Source organism: Bidens hawaiensis, unplaced genomic scaffold (genome assembly GCF_021521415.1).
Source record: "Bidens hawaiensis isolate Kalapana, Puna unplaced genomic scaffold, B.hawaiensis_p1.1 tig00005152_1, whole genome shotgun sequence".
In the NCBI taxonomy this organism is placed as follows: domain Eukaryota; kingdom Viridiplantae; phylum Streptophyta; class Magnoliopsida; order Asterales; family Asteraceae; genus Bidens; species Bidens hawaiensis.
This window is the reverse complement of record NW_027491329.1, coordinates 482,350-498,053: the sequence shown is the minus strand read 5'-3', so window position 1 is coordinate 498,053 and position 15,704 is coordinate 482,350. Positions and strand designations below refer to the sequence as shown.

General features: G+C 34.9%; 1 protein-coding gene and 1 pseudogene across 2 annotated transcripts; one reads left to right on the top strand and one right to left on the bottom strand.

The window, feature by feature from the left end:
• The first annotated feature begins 377 nt into the window (after nucleotides 1-377).
• On the top strand, nucleotides 378-2,265 carry LOC143629087 (putative lactoylglutathione lyase, chloroplastic; annotated as a pseudogene). Its single transcript, XR_013152872.1, has 8 exons — nucleotides 378-424; nucleotides 503-627; nucleotides 1,095-1,159; nucleotides 1,227-1,422; nucleotides 1,499-1,546; nucleotides 1,648-1,755; nucleotides 1,823-1,959; nucleotides 2,212-2,265. The product of XR_013152872.1 is annotated as a putative lactoylglutathione lyase, chloroplastic (transcript).
• LOC143629091 (VAN3-binding protein-like) lies at nucleotides 2,266-14,461 on the bottom strand. Its single transcript, XM_077098454.1, has 9 exons — nucleotides 13,905-14,461; nucleotides 13,592-13,720; nucleotides 6,718-6,958; nucleotides 6,612-6,668; nucleotides 5,925-5,993; nucleotides 5,400-5,802; nucleotides 3,378-3,536; nucleotides 3,188-3,295; nucleotides 2,266-2,617 (listed from the first exon to the last, which is right to left on the bottom strand). The coding sequence occupies exons 1-9, from the start codon at nucleotides 14,459-14,461 to the stop codon at nucleotides 2,430-2,432; spliced, it is 1,911 nt and encodes a 636-aa protein (XP_076954569.1). The 3' UTR covers nucleotides 2,266-2,429.
• Between the last annotated feature and the right edge of the window lie 1,243 nt (nucleotides 14,462-15,704).

The window sequence follows — 15,704 nt, the reverse complement described above, 5'->3', positions numbered from 1 at the left end:
TATTTTCTGTAACCAGATCCTGTCGGGTTTGGTTTTCGGTGCTGATTAATTATATATTCCGCTGCGTATAATTATTAATTAATGTGATAAATTATTATTTGTCACGTTTATTGAACCGGATTTAATAAAACAAATTTTAACTGATCACCACTGAAACCCAACAAGTATGTATACTTATTACTTTTCTTTGTCCTTTTATTATGTGTCAGCTGCATGTATTATTATATTCTATATGACACTGTCTTATTTATTTGATGAATCATACAGCTCTACCTAAAACACAGTTATTCGGTGCGGGTGCATCCACATTGCTGACTACTGCACAACCTGTAGCCAAAGAAACTGCAATAGATTGGTCAAGAAAGGATAATAGGAAAATGTTACATGTTGTATATCGTGTCACTGATTTGCAGAAAACTATAAAGTACACCCCTTTTTATGCCAAGTTTTCTTTAATTGATGCATGCTAAGTTTAATTAATACTACATGTTTATTTGTTTAGGTTTTTTACCGAGTGCTTGGGTATGAAAGTGCTGAGACAACGAAACTTACTAGAAGAAAGATATGCAAATGCTTTTGTGGGATATGGACTCGAAGAGACTCATTTTGTTATTGAACTTACTTACAGTACATCACCTTTTTTATATGAAAGTGTTGCATGTTTAGTCCCCATCGGTAATCCTAGTTACATTTTCACAGAAAATTGATTCATTTGCCATTCATGTGAAGGTAATTGTGTCTTTTCAAATTTGAAACCCTAGTAAAATCAAAGGTGATGAAGTCGACGTGTGGAGTTATGGTGCTTGAAAGACTATGATATTAGGTTTCCAAAACTGAAAAAGACACAACTAGCCTCACATGAATGGCACATGACATCACATTTCCCTTGAAAACTACCCGGGATTAACACTAGGGAAAACATGCAAGCCTCTCATAAATGTTTGGACTAAGTTTGCAAATTTCAAAATTTGGGGGCAAACTTGCAAAATGATCAAACCACAGGGACCTTTTGTGCAATTTTCTTTCTTTTTTTGTTTTTTTTTATCAAGTTACATCATTGCTTGGGCTTTCATTTTCTAACAATGCTTATGCAGATTATGGAGATAACAAGTATGACATTGGAAATGGTTTTGGACATTTTGGAATAGCAGTTGAGGATGTAAGTTTTTTTCAAAAGCTGGTTCTTGGTTGTGTTTAACTGTAAATGAACCTGCTTGTGTGATTAGGTAGCTAAAACCGTCAATGTTATAAAAGCCAAAGGTGGAAAAATAACCAATGAACCGAGCCCAATAAACGCCTTCATTGAAGATCCAGATGGCTACACATTTGAGCTCATTGAGAGGAAGAGCCCTTTCTGATCCTTTATGTCAAATGATGTTAAGAGTAGGAGATATTGACCGGTCCATTGACTTTTACAAGCAGGTTAACCACCCACATACACTTACTAAATTTATAACTAACTTTTCTCATGTGTCATGCGTGGAGTTGTGTTTTGAAGGCATATGGAATAAAACTTATTCAAAGAAGAGATGAACCTGATAACAAGGTGATGGATGCTTTTGTAATCTACAGCTTATTATTGCTATTGTTATTGTTATTAAGAGCTTTGTGATTGTATATCGATGTAAATATGTAATGGTTTTTCAGTGCACGAAAGCCGTGATGGGTTACGGGTCTGAAGATGAAAGTGCAGTGTTGGAATTAACATACAATTATGGTGTCATAGAATATGACAAAGGAAATGGCTATGGGCAGGTGAATTGTTAAACTGTTATGACCAATGCTTTCATGAACTCGGTTTTTAACAGCTTATGTAATTCAGATTACAATAGGGACTGATGATGTGTATAAGACTGCACAAGTTGTTAAACTGTTTGGTGGAGATATAGTACTTCAACCTGGGCCCCTACCGGTCATAAACACAAAGATAACAGCCTGGATCCAGACGGGTGGAAATCGGCAAGTTTTTGGTCTTTCTTTACTGCCAAGGATAGCATGGCCTCAAAAATGATAAAACTGCCCTCAAATAATACTATTAATTATATATAATGAAAATAAATAAGTAAAATGGTTGGTTGTTAAGAGTTCTTAAATTATTTGGAAGTCTCTGAAATGATACTGGTCCTAAACACACATATATGCATATTTTTACTGGTTCTTAAATATTTAACTGTTTATTTTGCCCTTATTTTTCCATATCCCGTATTGCAGGTCTTTGTCGATAACATTGATTTCATGAAAGAACTAGTGTGAGGAAACATGATTGATGTAGGAGCCAAGCCGCTATCCATAGAGTTTGCATTGCAAAATCAGTGTCCTACCAATTTGTGAAACTGAATAAATCATTCCACTCAACTCTTATTCATAAACACAATCAATCACACTATATATATAATCCGCTCACTGCAGAATTTCAATCCCAAATGCTGTTATGTAGACCTTGCCATATTAGCTCTGCAATTCAATAAATGCTGCAGGCCCTCTATCCACTTATGTTTTTCTTCTTTTGTTTTGCATTCAAATTGTATTATTCTTTCAGACGTTTCGATCCCGAAATACTGCCTCTCTTCATTCGTCTCTCTTCCCGGCCATTCAACACACACACCCGAGACTATATCTGCAGCACGAGCATATACATCATCATTAATGCTACTAGGGTGTCAATCGTGTCGGGTTGGCGGGTTGAAATGTACAACTAGAACCCGACCCATATTATTATTCGTGTCAAAGATTTTGACCCTAACCTACACACACTTATATTCAGGAAAACCTGAAAACGACCCGTTTGACCGATTTACCAAAAAAAATTAAAAGATTTTTTAAATTAAAATTGATATAGAGTCAGTAGAGAAAATAAGTAATCTGATTTTTTTTTATTTTTAAAAATAATTAAAATCAGGAAATCTGATTGGAATTTGCAAGAATATATTCAGAAAATGGAAAAAACAAAACAAAAAAAGTTTTGTTAAAGTTACTAAAACAGGTCAGGTTGGTCAACCCGAAACGAACCCGTACTTTAAACGGGTTGTGTTAGTCAACCCAAAACGTGTTTTTTTTTTTTTTTTTGATGTCGGGTTCGGGTCGTGTTTTAAGTCGTGTCAACAGTTGCTGCCCCTAAATGCTACTTTCAGGTGAATACTATTAACTCTCAAAAGACTATGATACAATGTTAATTCTTAGTTCTTACACTTCTTTTTCTTTGTAAAAGTTCCTGCAATATGCTTGCTTTTCAATTTCGCTACCAGCTGCCATTTTGTATTGACTTTGAAAGAAACTTGCTTCCAGTGAAGATCTCCTGTTGTATTAAATCACATAATATCACAATCCTTTTTCAAAACAAATGTTATGTTTGTTGACAATAGTTTAACTAAAGCTACCTTTTCTTGTAAACTTTAAAAGTTGCCCCCCTTTAGAAACAAAGTTTAAGGCTGCCAATACATTATATTCTTTACCTTCTTCACCTTGTTCCTCACCGAAAGCCATGTTTGCAGCTCCCTTTTGCAGCCTTGCTCTTAATGTGGCAGCTACTCTCAATGCTATAGTAATTATCATTATTATTGTTATTGTTATTATTATTGGCATTTAGCAATAATAGGAGGTTAGTTCAATAATTCTGAAAATAGAAAATCATCTAAGCAGCCATTTTTCTTAGTATGTTGTACCATTACGGTCATGCCAAAACTATTTTACATATATATCCTTTAGATGCATGATTTATTATCGTTTATATAATTTTACTTGCACATTTTTTTAAAGTCATGCAAGTATTAAACATAGATACTCGGTTCTGATTCAAGTAACATTAATTATGGCAAACAAAAAAGAATCTTTAGGCACTTGATGCTATTCCAATTTCAGCTACATAGTGTAATAAACCCTTATTGTAATTAGAGGTGCACACTGAAACCGGTTAACCGGTTTCTAACTGGTTCATACCCGAAAGTCTAACCGGTTACTAACCGATCCTAACCTCTGGTTAGTAACCGGTTTATATTATTGATTTCAAAACCGGTTAACCGATTTTTTTTATTTAAATTTTATTAAAAACTGGTTTTAACCGGTTATTCGCCGACCGGTTACTGATTTTTTTTTTAATTATTTTATCAAAACCATTTACACCCAACCCGATTAACCGGTTATTTCCTGCCAAAAAAAACTGGTTAGAAAATTAACCGGTTAACCGATTTGTGAACCTCTAATTGTAATTAACAATTCTATGTGTTAATATGAATGCGTTGGGTTGGATTTGGGTGATGGGTTAGAATGGGTTTGGGTCAGGATGGGTATGGGCTAGGATGGGTTATTAAAATAGAGGGTTAGGATGGCTATGGGTCAAGATGGGTAAAGTTAATCCACCTTGACCCAAGTAAAGGTTAAAATACAAAGATTTCAAAATCCCCTCAAAAATATTCAAAAAAAACTAAAAGATTAATAACTCAAAATATAGCTCAAAAACGCAAAAAGTAAAATAACTAAAATGTTTCCCCCGTCGTCCTCGTTCATAAAAAAAATATCGGTTTTTGTGTTGATTCAGGTTCGTTTTTTTTCGGTTCAATTTTGCTTTTTTTTCGTTTCGGTATCTATTCGGTTTCAATGTTTTTGGTTTCGATTTCTCGGTTTCTATTCGGTTTAGGATGGTTATGGGTCAAGACGGGTAACGTTAACCCATCTTGAACCAAGCAAAGGTTAAAATACAAATGGTTTCAAAAACCCCTCCAAAAAATATTCAAAACAATTAATAAAAAATTAATAACTCAAAATATAAATCAAAAACACAAAAAGTAAAATAATTAAAATGTTTCTCTGTCGTCCTCGTTCATTAAAAAAAACTCGGTTTTGTCTCGGTTAAGGTTCGGAATTTTCGTTTTTTTTCCGGTTCGGTTTTGCTTTATTTTTTTTTGTTTCGGTATCTATTCCGTTTCTGTTTGATTTCGATTTCTCGGTTTCTATTCGGTTTCGTGGGTTTTGTTTGAAATAATTTTTGGATGGAGCTTGTTTAATTTAGCCCAATTCTAACCCATAAATAAACCCATTATAACCCATAACCAAAAGTCACTAGCATTTTCCCAACCCATCTTGACATTGCAAAATTCTTTTGATCCATCTTGACCCATTTCAATTTTAAAAGTTATCCAACTTGACCCTAAACAACCCGTTTGGGTTTGTTTTGCCACCGCTACATAGCATTTATAGGCAAACGCAAATGATTCGCATAGCACTTATTATGGGAAGACAATACGGTTTTTTTCTAGGGAACTGTGAATAAAAGTAAATACACGACTATAAAACTGCGTATCTCAGAGCTATATGTGTGAAATTGTTTTAACATGACCTGAAATTGTAACATATTTAGAAAAATGACTACTTTGGTGATTTATATTTCGAAAATGAAGTATTACCAGTGGCAGCGCCTGCGGTTAGGGTCATGATGTCACCATTAGTCCTTGCAGTAGTTGCAGAATTGATGGCTGATAATATCTGCTCATGTTCAGCTCCCATATCCTCTGCAATCTCTATGCAATGTGATGCCACTAGAGCTGCTGCTGATGCTATTGCATTTGATGTTTTTGAACACCATCTTTCTTCCTTATTATTATTATTATTATTATTATTATTATTATTATTTCCGTTGATTGATGTTGCTGATGTGGCAGTAAGAGCCGCCACAGCGGCGGCAACTCCTGCCACGGATACTGCTGCATGCAGTTGAGCTATTTGTGTTCGGACCTCATGTTTTCTCCTATCTTTCTGTTCTTTTATCCATCTGCCCATTGTCCTTCCTCTCATTATGTTCCTGTAAAGCTGTATACAAATAAAAACACTAAGTTGTTAAATTATTATTATTATTATTATTATTATTATTTTTATTTTTTTTATAGTTATTATGGTAGTCAAAGATCAAACTAGGCTGGCTATATGCATACCCCATTTTTGAGCAATTGATGGCTTGATACAAAATCTTGGTTCAGAGCGTGATGAATTAGAAACAATTCCTGCATCAGATTAAATATGCTGAAGAATTAGAGGTATGTGTTCGTTTATACTTGGCTTTTTTTTCCTTTTGTTTTATATAAGTTTTAAAGGTCTCAGTTTCGGTCGCTCAGCCTGTGGAGTTCTTTCAACCCGTATAAAAAGTGGCCCATTACACAACACTGTCACTGGCCCATCCATCTTGTATGAATGAGTGGATCTACACGCGAATGTTCAAATTCGCATGCACATAAAAAGACAGATTTGTGTAAATTACGAGATTTTGTTATTCTATTTAGTTGAATGGTGGTGTTTTTCTTTATTAAGATTAGAAAACATGAAATAGTACTACTTCAGTTTTGTTTTATGGCTGTGTTGAATCTCAGCAATTGAATTCAACATTTATATTTACTAGTATAATAATATTATATGATGAAAAGTTATGTTATATCCATTTTGTAAACTATCAAGGTTGTAGTTTCATTATTTGTCCTAAAATCTAATTAGATTTATCAGCCTGGGTCGACGAATTAAGCAAACCCCTTTCCGTTTAAACCCAAATCTTTTGTAATCTAAAGCAATCGCTAAAAAAATAAAACATTTGTTATAACTACTTCCCTTGAATGCATGCATATACTTGCCTTCAATTCATCACTTTTTCTTGGAGGGCTATCTTCTTTTTCTGGTGGTTGAGGTTCCTGCAACAAAGCCAAATATGTAGTGAATTATTATATTTTAATATTTTACAGAAAAACCAGTAAATGTTTCTTTTCTTACATGCTCCCGCTCCCCTGAAGAGAATAAGTATGCACTTTTAGTTTGATGGGAAAGTGCTTTTGAGATTTCCACAGATGACACACTCCATGACCTCCCAAGAAACTCCATCGACTCGGTTGGGGTTTCTGGTAGTCGACATGCCACCGGCACTCCACCTTCCTCCTCCTCCTCTATGTTTTCCAACTTACTTGCAGACACTACCAACACAACACTATTAAGTAAAAAAGCAAAAAGAAAAAATAAAAATAATTCATAGGCTTTACTTTGTGATGTAATCTTCTTCTTCTTCTTCTTCTTCTTCTTCTTCTTCTTAATGTTGGATTACAAGTATCCAGTGACATTAATTAATATTAATAGAAAGAGTAAAACAAAGGAGGCTGATTGTTTGGCAGACCTCATGATTAGAAAGAACTGAATTTATGGAGTGTCAAGTTTGGAACGGTCCCTCCATCCTCCATAACTAATTAAATATTATAAGTTTTTATGACTTACATAAAAATATTAACAACTTTATAAGCCAACGCCACTATCTTAAAACTAGCAAACAAATAAATTTAGATGTCACTAAATATATTAGTACGAGTTGATCATTACATGTTTAAGAATCATTTTATGATAAGATCTTTGATAGATTCCACACAGTACGCTACTGAATTCGTCACTACCCACTATTTGCAAAACAATTAAAATATTAGTGGAACAAAACTTTACTTACCGTGGTTTTAGATAACATAAATTAAACAACTAAATGACCTAGTGTGGCCTAGTGTGGTGGTAACGTGAATCTCTATTATTGTAACCTATTCTAATGCTGCATTTTTGGGTTTTTTATTTAACGGTTTAGAAAAGAAAAAATTTTTTTTTTTTGTTTTATTCTTGAGTTTTTTTATTAAAAGAAAAGAAAGAGAATGAAAAGAAAAGTTAGGTATTTTTTCCTTCAAAACTTTCCTGCCAAATATGCCCGGATTGTGAAGGAAAAGTTTATTTGTTACTAATTTACCCATCTTTTCCTTCCTATTTAACTCAAAAATGAGGGCATAATTGTAAAGTTGCAATTTTTTTTTCTTATCTTTTCCTTCCTATCTAACTCAAGAATGTAATTAACACTTTATTTTCTTTTATTTTATTTTAACTTGAGAATGTCTTTTAAGCATATAATTTCTTTTCTTTTCTTCCAATCTTAACATTTCTTTTCCTTGTATTTTAAACCCGAGAATGCAGTGTAAAGGTTAGAGTGTTTAAATCCTATAATTAATAAGGATGGATTGATGTCTAACACCATCCAGTTTATAGTGAAAATTTCAATGTTTAGATTACATCGAAACAGAAGACAAGCAAACAATAAGTTGCGTCGCTACCCCTTTTTGAATCGCAAAACCTAATTTTTTAAAAACTACATTTGCTGATCTTGGAGTCATAATATTACTATGCATGACCCGCTGAACACGGGTAAGTAACTCCACAGTTTCAGGCGTAAGGAAACCAAAAGTGTCAAAAGCAAAATTAATAAATACATATTGGTTGTCAAGACACGCCTTCTCATGTTTTGCCACCTTGTCTGAAGCAGCTTTTAATGCAGCTTGACCGACTTAGAAAGGAGTATTTTGAATAGGATGGCTTGACATTCTTGATGTTTAAAAATGTAACTAAATGATTTGTTAGACAACATTTAAATTTAAAATCTGAAAGATTTTTTCACCTAAAGACCACCAATGTACTTAGATTGTGTTATGCGATTGTATTTGAGTTGTTTGTTTTAATTTCACTACAAATAAACTTATAATTCATATATATTCGTTCAACTCCACAAATTTAACAGAGAAAATTTTAATAATATGGTATAATTTGATGATGAAGTGGTTAAATGGCATACTTTTTGGTAAAATTGTTTTATGAATGAATAATATAAAACTTAACCATCTAGAAGGTGGTTTGATGAAAAGTAATAACGAAAGTTTAAATGTTAATTGGCTCGTTGCACCAGGCAGGTCGGTAAAACTTGGACGGTGATAACATCCAAGCGTTGTCGGTCCCAAACGTTGAGCCAATAAGTCGACGCGAATTCGGTTGTTTCAGTGTTGTGCATTGTTATACCGAAATTAAAATCAAATATATAACACAAAGTTATAAAAATTGAGGTGGACCAATGAGGTGGCGTCGGTCGGTAAAACTCGAGCGTTGGTAAAGCTCGACCGATTTCGATCCCGAAACTAAATAAAAAAGAAAGGCAAAAAAAAAATAAAATTGACGTTCGGTTGGTTTCCGTTACGTTCACTACGATGACTGAACTAAGAAAATAAAACAAAATTTGCGGACCAGTTCGGTACCGCTAAGTGGCCCAATTGGATATTTGCGACACCAAACTTCTTATTTGTTATATAGTAATAATTGCTTGTGGGGGAAGAAAATAACTATCCTATCTAAAGCCAAAAGGGTATTTGGATTTGCTTATTAAAATGATTATTTAATACTAACACTAGATGATAGTTTAGCGGTCAGGTAGCGCTTAATATTAATCGGGATTAACCAAATATAATCGGATTAAAGTTTTATATATAAATTTTCATGTTCATATATATATATATATATATATAGGGGAGGGATATTTTGATAACCATGTTAACTTTTAAGAACTTAAGAACTCAATTCTAGACCACACATTTAATTAAATGGATTGAAATATGTGGTTGAGATTAAATCTGGCAAAAAAGTCAAAGTATGAGAGAGAATAAATATGTAAGTGGTTACACTAACTTTTACGTCCGTTACACATATGTAAATTGACTCGGTGCGTAAAAAATTATGTAATTTTTTTACGTGTATGTAACATACATATATTACGCACGTGTAAAAGAAAATTTGAAAAAAAAAATCGTTACACTGAGTTATTTCGAGTTCTTAAAACTCAAAGGGGTTCTTAATTGAAATCTCCGATATATATATATATATATATATATATATATATATATAGTTATAGTTATATACACATAAATATGAATATAATACTTGAAAGTAGTTCAAATTTAAACATTTAACTTTTAAAGTTGCAGATCAGGTACTTAAAACCTTCTAGTCTAGTTATCTAGACCAAAAGGTGACATATTCTCCGTAAGTTACCAGTGTCACGCAAGCAATTTTTTGGTTTATTCATTAAAAACAAAATAATTATGGTATGCTAGAAACAATATCAATCTTAACAAATTTATAATCCGGTGTTCTTAAGCATGATGCAATAGATGTTTAGGAAACATATCATTACATAAAAAGTTGATTGTCAAACGAAACCTATTTGGCTCACCTTTTAATCACTTTGCACTTTAATTTTCAAATCAAATCCCTAAGACTATGAGTAGTCACAACTCTTCACCCTTGGGCATTTTTCAAACGTTACGTCTAGTCAGCGTTTCAATTTTTTGCAAAATAAGTAGTATAGTCAAAACTCTTTTCAAAACTCTACAACAATCATTACTTAATTATTTTTTTTCCTAGTTTGCATTTCTAATTTTATAATTAAAATTAACACATGATATTTCAATAAATAAAAAATATATTAAAATAACAACCATTAATAAATAAAAAAAAACTACATTAAAATAATAATAAGAAAATTATCTTTCAACTTCTACACTTTTTACCCCTCAACTAATCCTAGCTATATAAAACCCTTTATAACGCATCACTTTCATTTTAATCTTTCAACCACTACAACAAAACCCTAAAAACTCTAGAGAAAGGGTAGCCGCAACCATTTCCGGCAGACTCTGGCCGACCATCGATGACCAATGGAAAAACACACATGCAATATCCCCTCCTGCAATATCCACACATGTGACATCCCGAAACTTTCAGGAAATTTTTGTATCATCCCCGAAAATCCCATATTAATTTGGACAAAAAAAATGTCAAATTTGAAAGATAAAAGACCAAAAATATTCTCAACATAAATAATGAAGCATATGAAACAATACAGTGGAAACATCCCACATGGAGGAAATAAGAAAAGTGGGTTCATCTCACATTAGAAGAAAGAAGAAAGTGAAATTATTCCACATGGGTATAAATAGGAAATAAAAAATTCCTCATACCTTGATAAATTACAAAACGTGTGAGCTCCTTATAAGGAAATAAGTTCATATGATAATATTCTTATGTGGAAAGACACACTTAGTGGGGTCCTAGCGAGGGTGCGAAACACTTGAGCGTGGGCACGGACGAAGGGCGCAATGTGTCGCTTTGATGACGTACTTTGCAATTCGCATGCTTGTGTCAGGACCGTCAGTCGGGTGAAACCTTAGCAAAGGTTTGACAAGAACACACCGACTCGAATACTCAAAAGACTGATTGAATATCCCGGCGGAATCAGGATATCCAATGATTGAGAATGAAGGATTGTGAACAGATATCAAACACAAAACAATAAATGATAATCAGTAAAAGCTATTTCAAAGACAAAGATTCACTATATTTAATGATACATCAGTGGAATAGTGAATGGAATGTCTAGGGTTTTGTGTGACAGCGGCGGCTCTTGTACGATGAACAAAATGGAATGTTTTCGTAATCAGTGCGTGCCAGCCTCTGTCTCCAAAAATCTGTACCCTAAAGGTAACCTAGGACGTCTATTTATTGACCTTGACATTCCTTTTCAGAAGTCCTAGTCATTACATAATGAAAGATAAATCTAATACAAGTGTTACAGTCCTCGAGCAAGGTACATACCTTGCTCGACCAAACTTCCTATACTAGGTGTGCTCGGTGAATGTCCTCGAGCAGACTTTACTTGGAATATATTCTCTTTCGAAGAATACATATTCCTTTTGAGTAAGCTTCATTCCTCTTGACTTGTCCATGCTTTGCTCGAACAGTCCATCGAGCAAGCTCATTCTTCTTGATGTCTTCAGCTTTTCTTATTCAGCAATCTTTAGCTTGCTCGGATGTAAATCTTGCTCGGTATCTGAACTGTGCTCGAAGTCTTTGCTTTGAGTCACTTGACATCCTCTTATTGCATCCATGCTCGTCCCCATGTGCTCGATCATCCTGTGCTCGTAACACTTGGCTAGAACTTGTATGATCAAGCTGTTTGCTCGATTGGAAATCCATGCTTGATAGAAGAATACTCTTGCTCGTTGAAGTGTAGCTTGCTCGAAGCCTTTAACACTTAGAAGAATCAACCATTTAAGGTTCAGAACCTTGCTCGAAGTAGTAAAAACCATGCTCGATCGTCTGGGCTTGCTCGAATTCCATACTTAGCCGTTTCTGAGGAGGTTGAGAAGATTCCAATCTTCCTTGTAGAAAATCCGACCCAACAATCTCCCCTTAGATTGGAACAAGCTCAGATGCACCAAAACATACCTGCACAGAGTTACACATATATCAGATTTCTAGATAAATCATTTAGGATTATGTCATTTCATTACATAATTGGAATTTTGCCACATGGGCATTACAAACTAAATTTTTACAACTCAAACAAAATATAAAGATAAACAGAAATAAAAATTAATCATTCATTAGCTCCATTCTGTTATCTTCTTCCTCTGTTCTTAGCTTCAGCTCTTTCTTTTAGTTTCTTCACATATGCAGCTCTTTGCTTCAGCATGTCAAGTTCTGAGGAGTCAGAGGCATCACTTGGAAATCTTGCACTAATTAAATATTGTAGGTATTGAGGATGCATATAATGCAGATCTCCATCCTCCCTTATGACTGCAATAGGTATCCCAGACTCATTTCTCAAAGTGGTCGAATCATCCTGTTGATTGTATGTTATGTATGTGATTCTTCCAAATTGTTTTACTCTTGAGTTGGGTTCCTTCATCACTTCTCTCGTAGCCAAGCACTCTCTTAAGGTCTTCCTTTTCTGGTGAGAGCTGCTTGCTAGAGTTCTTTGTTTCTTTGACTCAGAGAGGGAAAGCTCAGAAATGTGTACTTCGCTGATTCTCTTCTTCCTCTTCTCTCTTTTTGCTTGACTTCTGATCTCTCTCTTCTTCTGCTGTATAAATGGGAATCCCTTTTCTGCTTGTTCTTTTAAAAACTTGGAGAGATCATTCCTCAGTTGACCAGATGGTTGACTCCTTACTTGATTGTCATATAAAGTGAGCTCAGCCATCTTGGTCAGTTGTTCTGTTGTAAAATTTCTCAAATCATCTTTGAAGATGATGAGATGTTCTGCTTCATCTTCAGTCACCACCCTTAAAATCTTCGATCTTCGGTCAAAATAGAGACGTGTGGGCAGATTCAAGTTTCTTGGCTGCACAAGCCTCACACTCTCTGACCTATGGGTTCTGCTTGAGCTCCCCATTTCAACCTTCTTTATCTTATCAAGACCCTCTTCAACATACCATCTCTTTATTGTATCTTCTGTTTGCATTACCAGTCTTGACATTTTTACTCCCTTTTTGTGGAGGGCATTCATCATTTCTGCATGAACTTCTTGTTCTGCCCTCCTTCTGTCTTCTTGCAGTTTCCTATGTGTTTCAAGATACATCCTCTGCTCTTTGTGATATATTTCCATTAGTTCAGCAAGAGGCATGTTCTGAAACTGTTCTTCTGATATCCCTTTATCTCTTACAAAAATTTTCAACATTTCCATTCTTTGAGAGTCCTCAAGCCACTTCTTAGCTTCTTGATCTTTCTTTTCTTTCTCCTCCCTTTCTTTCTGCATCCTTATTTTCAGTTCCTATTCTCTCTCATATTTTTCTTGACTGGCTTTATCAGTGTGAGAGTCTTTCACTTGTTGGATTTTTCTTTTCGATTCTTCATGAGAGAGATTATCAAATGGTTATACTTGTATCCATAAAGTTGGAGAAATTTTATATCCTTATGCTTTGACTTCAAGGATTCATACTCTTCTTCATCTCTTTGTTTCTTCTCGATCTTCTTCATGCTACTATCTGATTCTTTGAATTCTTTTTCTTTCTCTTTCTTCCTTTCGGACACCTTTCTCACATAGTCAGATAGATTCTCCATGAGAGCCCTTTTTGTAAAAACTATCAATCTTGTCAAATGGTTGTAAGTTAAGGAATCCAGGCTTGTGACCAGCCTTTATCAAAACTTCCCTTTTTCCTTTCCTTACTCTCCAACCCTCAGCTTCTTTTGCCACATCCTCTTTTGATAGTCTTTGAACATAAAGAGGATCATAACCCAGACTGATCAGATACTCAGCATCTTCATTTGTCTTTTCAGTCTCCTCCACACTTTCTTCTTTCTCATCCTCAACTTCAAGGTCAGCTTCTTCTTCAATATCCTGAAGAGCATCAATCATTGGTTCTTCATTTTGCTTGGATTGATCTCTTATTCTTTGTTCAAGCATCTCTGATCTAAGTTTGTAGACCATTTTCTTCACAGATTTTTGTCTCTTTGGCTTTGGAGTCTCAATTTCATCAGTGTCTTTTCTTTTCAAAGATGATTGAGATTGAGTGGGAGAGTAAGGTTGGTGCAGTTCAACTTCTGGTCCTTCTAAAATAATCTCTTCATCAACTGACTCAGATTTGTCATTTTCAGTTTCAACTGTGTGAGTCTCTATATGTTCTTCAGTGATTTCTTCAATGATAGGCTCTTTTGGTTCATTATGCTCTTCAAATCTTTGTTCCCTTTCTCTGCCCATATTGATGTATTCCTGTTGTGCTTTCCTTGCTGCCTTTACAATGTCTGGGTGATGTTTTTCTGGGTTGTTCAGTATGAGTGTTATATCTTTCATTATCACCAGTTTGACCATTGTAAATGCTGAAACCTCAACTGTTTCATCTTCTTTATTTATTACAGGACCCAATCCCAGTTCATCCTCATTCACTTCAGGCTCAGATGGGGAAGGCTCTTTATGAGTTTCTGATGGCTCTTGAACATCATCATTTTATCTTGCCTGTATGGCCTCCAACACAGCTTTAAATGCAATATCAGCATCTCTTAATCTCCTTTGTTCTTCATCCTCCCTCTCTTTCATATCAATCAAAGCTTCTATTACTTTTTGAGGGATTTCCTCCTCTTCTTCCACCATTTCTTCCCTTTTAAGGGCCTCCAACTCTTCATTCATTAGATTTATCGTTGTTTTTACTGACTTAGCTTCAGCCATGTCTTTATCAATAACATCTTCTTTAAATAATAGATCATCAGACTGAACTGCATGCTTGGGTAAAGGATGTAAGTCATCATCTATGTGGGCAGTCCCTTTTTCCTTTTCTTTCCTTTTCAACTTTTCCCTTTCAGATTCATCTTCTCCACTTTTCTCCCTCTCAACTTCTGACTCATCATCATAGAACTGATTTATCATGTTCAGTGCATCAGATGGTCCAACCTCCTCTTCAACATCAATATTCTCCCCCTGTTTTGGTGCATCTGAGGTCTTCTCAACCTCAGACTGCCCCTCAAGAGTTTGAATTTTCAATAATGCCTCCTTCAATGCAGCTTCCAGAGCCGAGTTCTTTGCAGCCAAAATGGCATTCTTTTCTCTTAGCATAATGTTCTCAAACTCCAGTTGAGCATTTTCACAGATAGTGTCATAGAGGTTTGGACTGGATATAGGAGTTTCAACAAATGGTTTTGGAGCTGGTTCAGAAAATGGTTCGGATTCTGAAGTTTCAGGAGATGGGATCTTGTAAGGTTCAGGAATTTGGGTTGGGAGAGTAGGTTGTTCATGAGGAGTGGAGTCTTTTAGTGGTGAAGTAGGAACAGGAACAGGAATATCATTAGTAACAGGTTTGGTAGGGAATGGTGGACAGACAACATTGTGATCACTGTTAATCACAGGTGCCAGAAACACATCTTCATCCATCGGCTCAGTTATCTCCTCTTTTCTATCTACCGTTGCAATAACCTCCTCATCTGCAGGTTGTTCAATTAAAGGCACATCAGCACAACCAACCAACATGTCAGTATCACCGTCATCACCATCATCATCTTCATTATCATCACCATCATCATCTTCCTCGTCACTGTTGCCAGGGGTCCTTGGTACATCAATA

Excerpts from the sequence above, each read along its gene's own strand:
- LOC143629091 (XM_077098454.1), bottom strand. The coding sequence starts at position 14,461 with ATGGTCAAACTGGTGATAATGAAAGATATAACACTCATACTGAACAAC. Across the intron at positions 5,994-6,611 it reads GAAAAAGTGATGAATTGAAG|GAATTGTTTCTAATTCATCA; the intron begins GCAAGTATATGC and ends AATCTGATGCAG. Across the intron at positions 5,803-5,924 it reads ATCAATTGCTCAAAAATGGG|CTTTACAGGAACATAATGAG; the intron begins GTATGCATATAG and ends ATTTGTATACAG.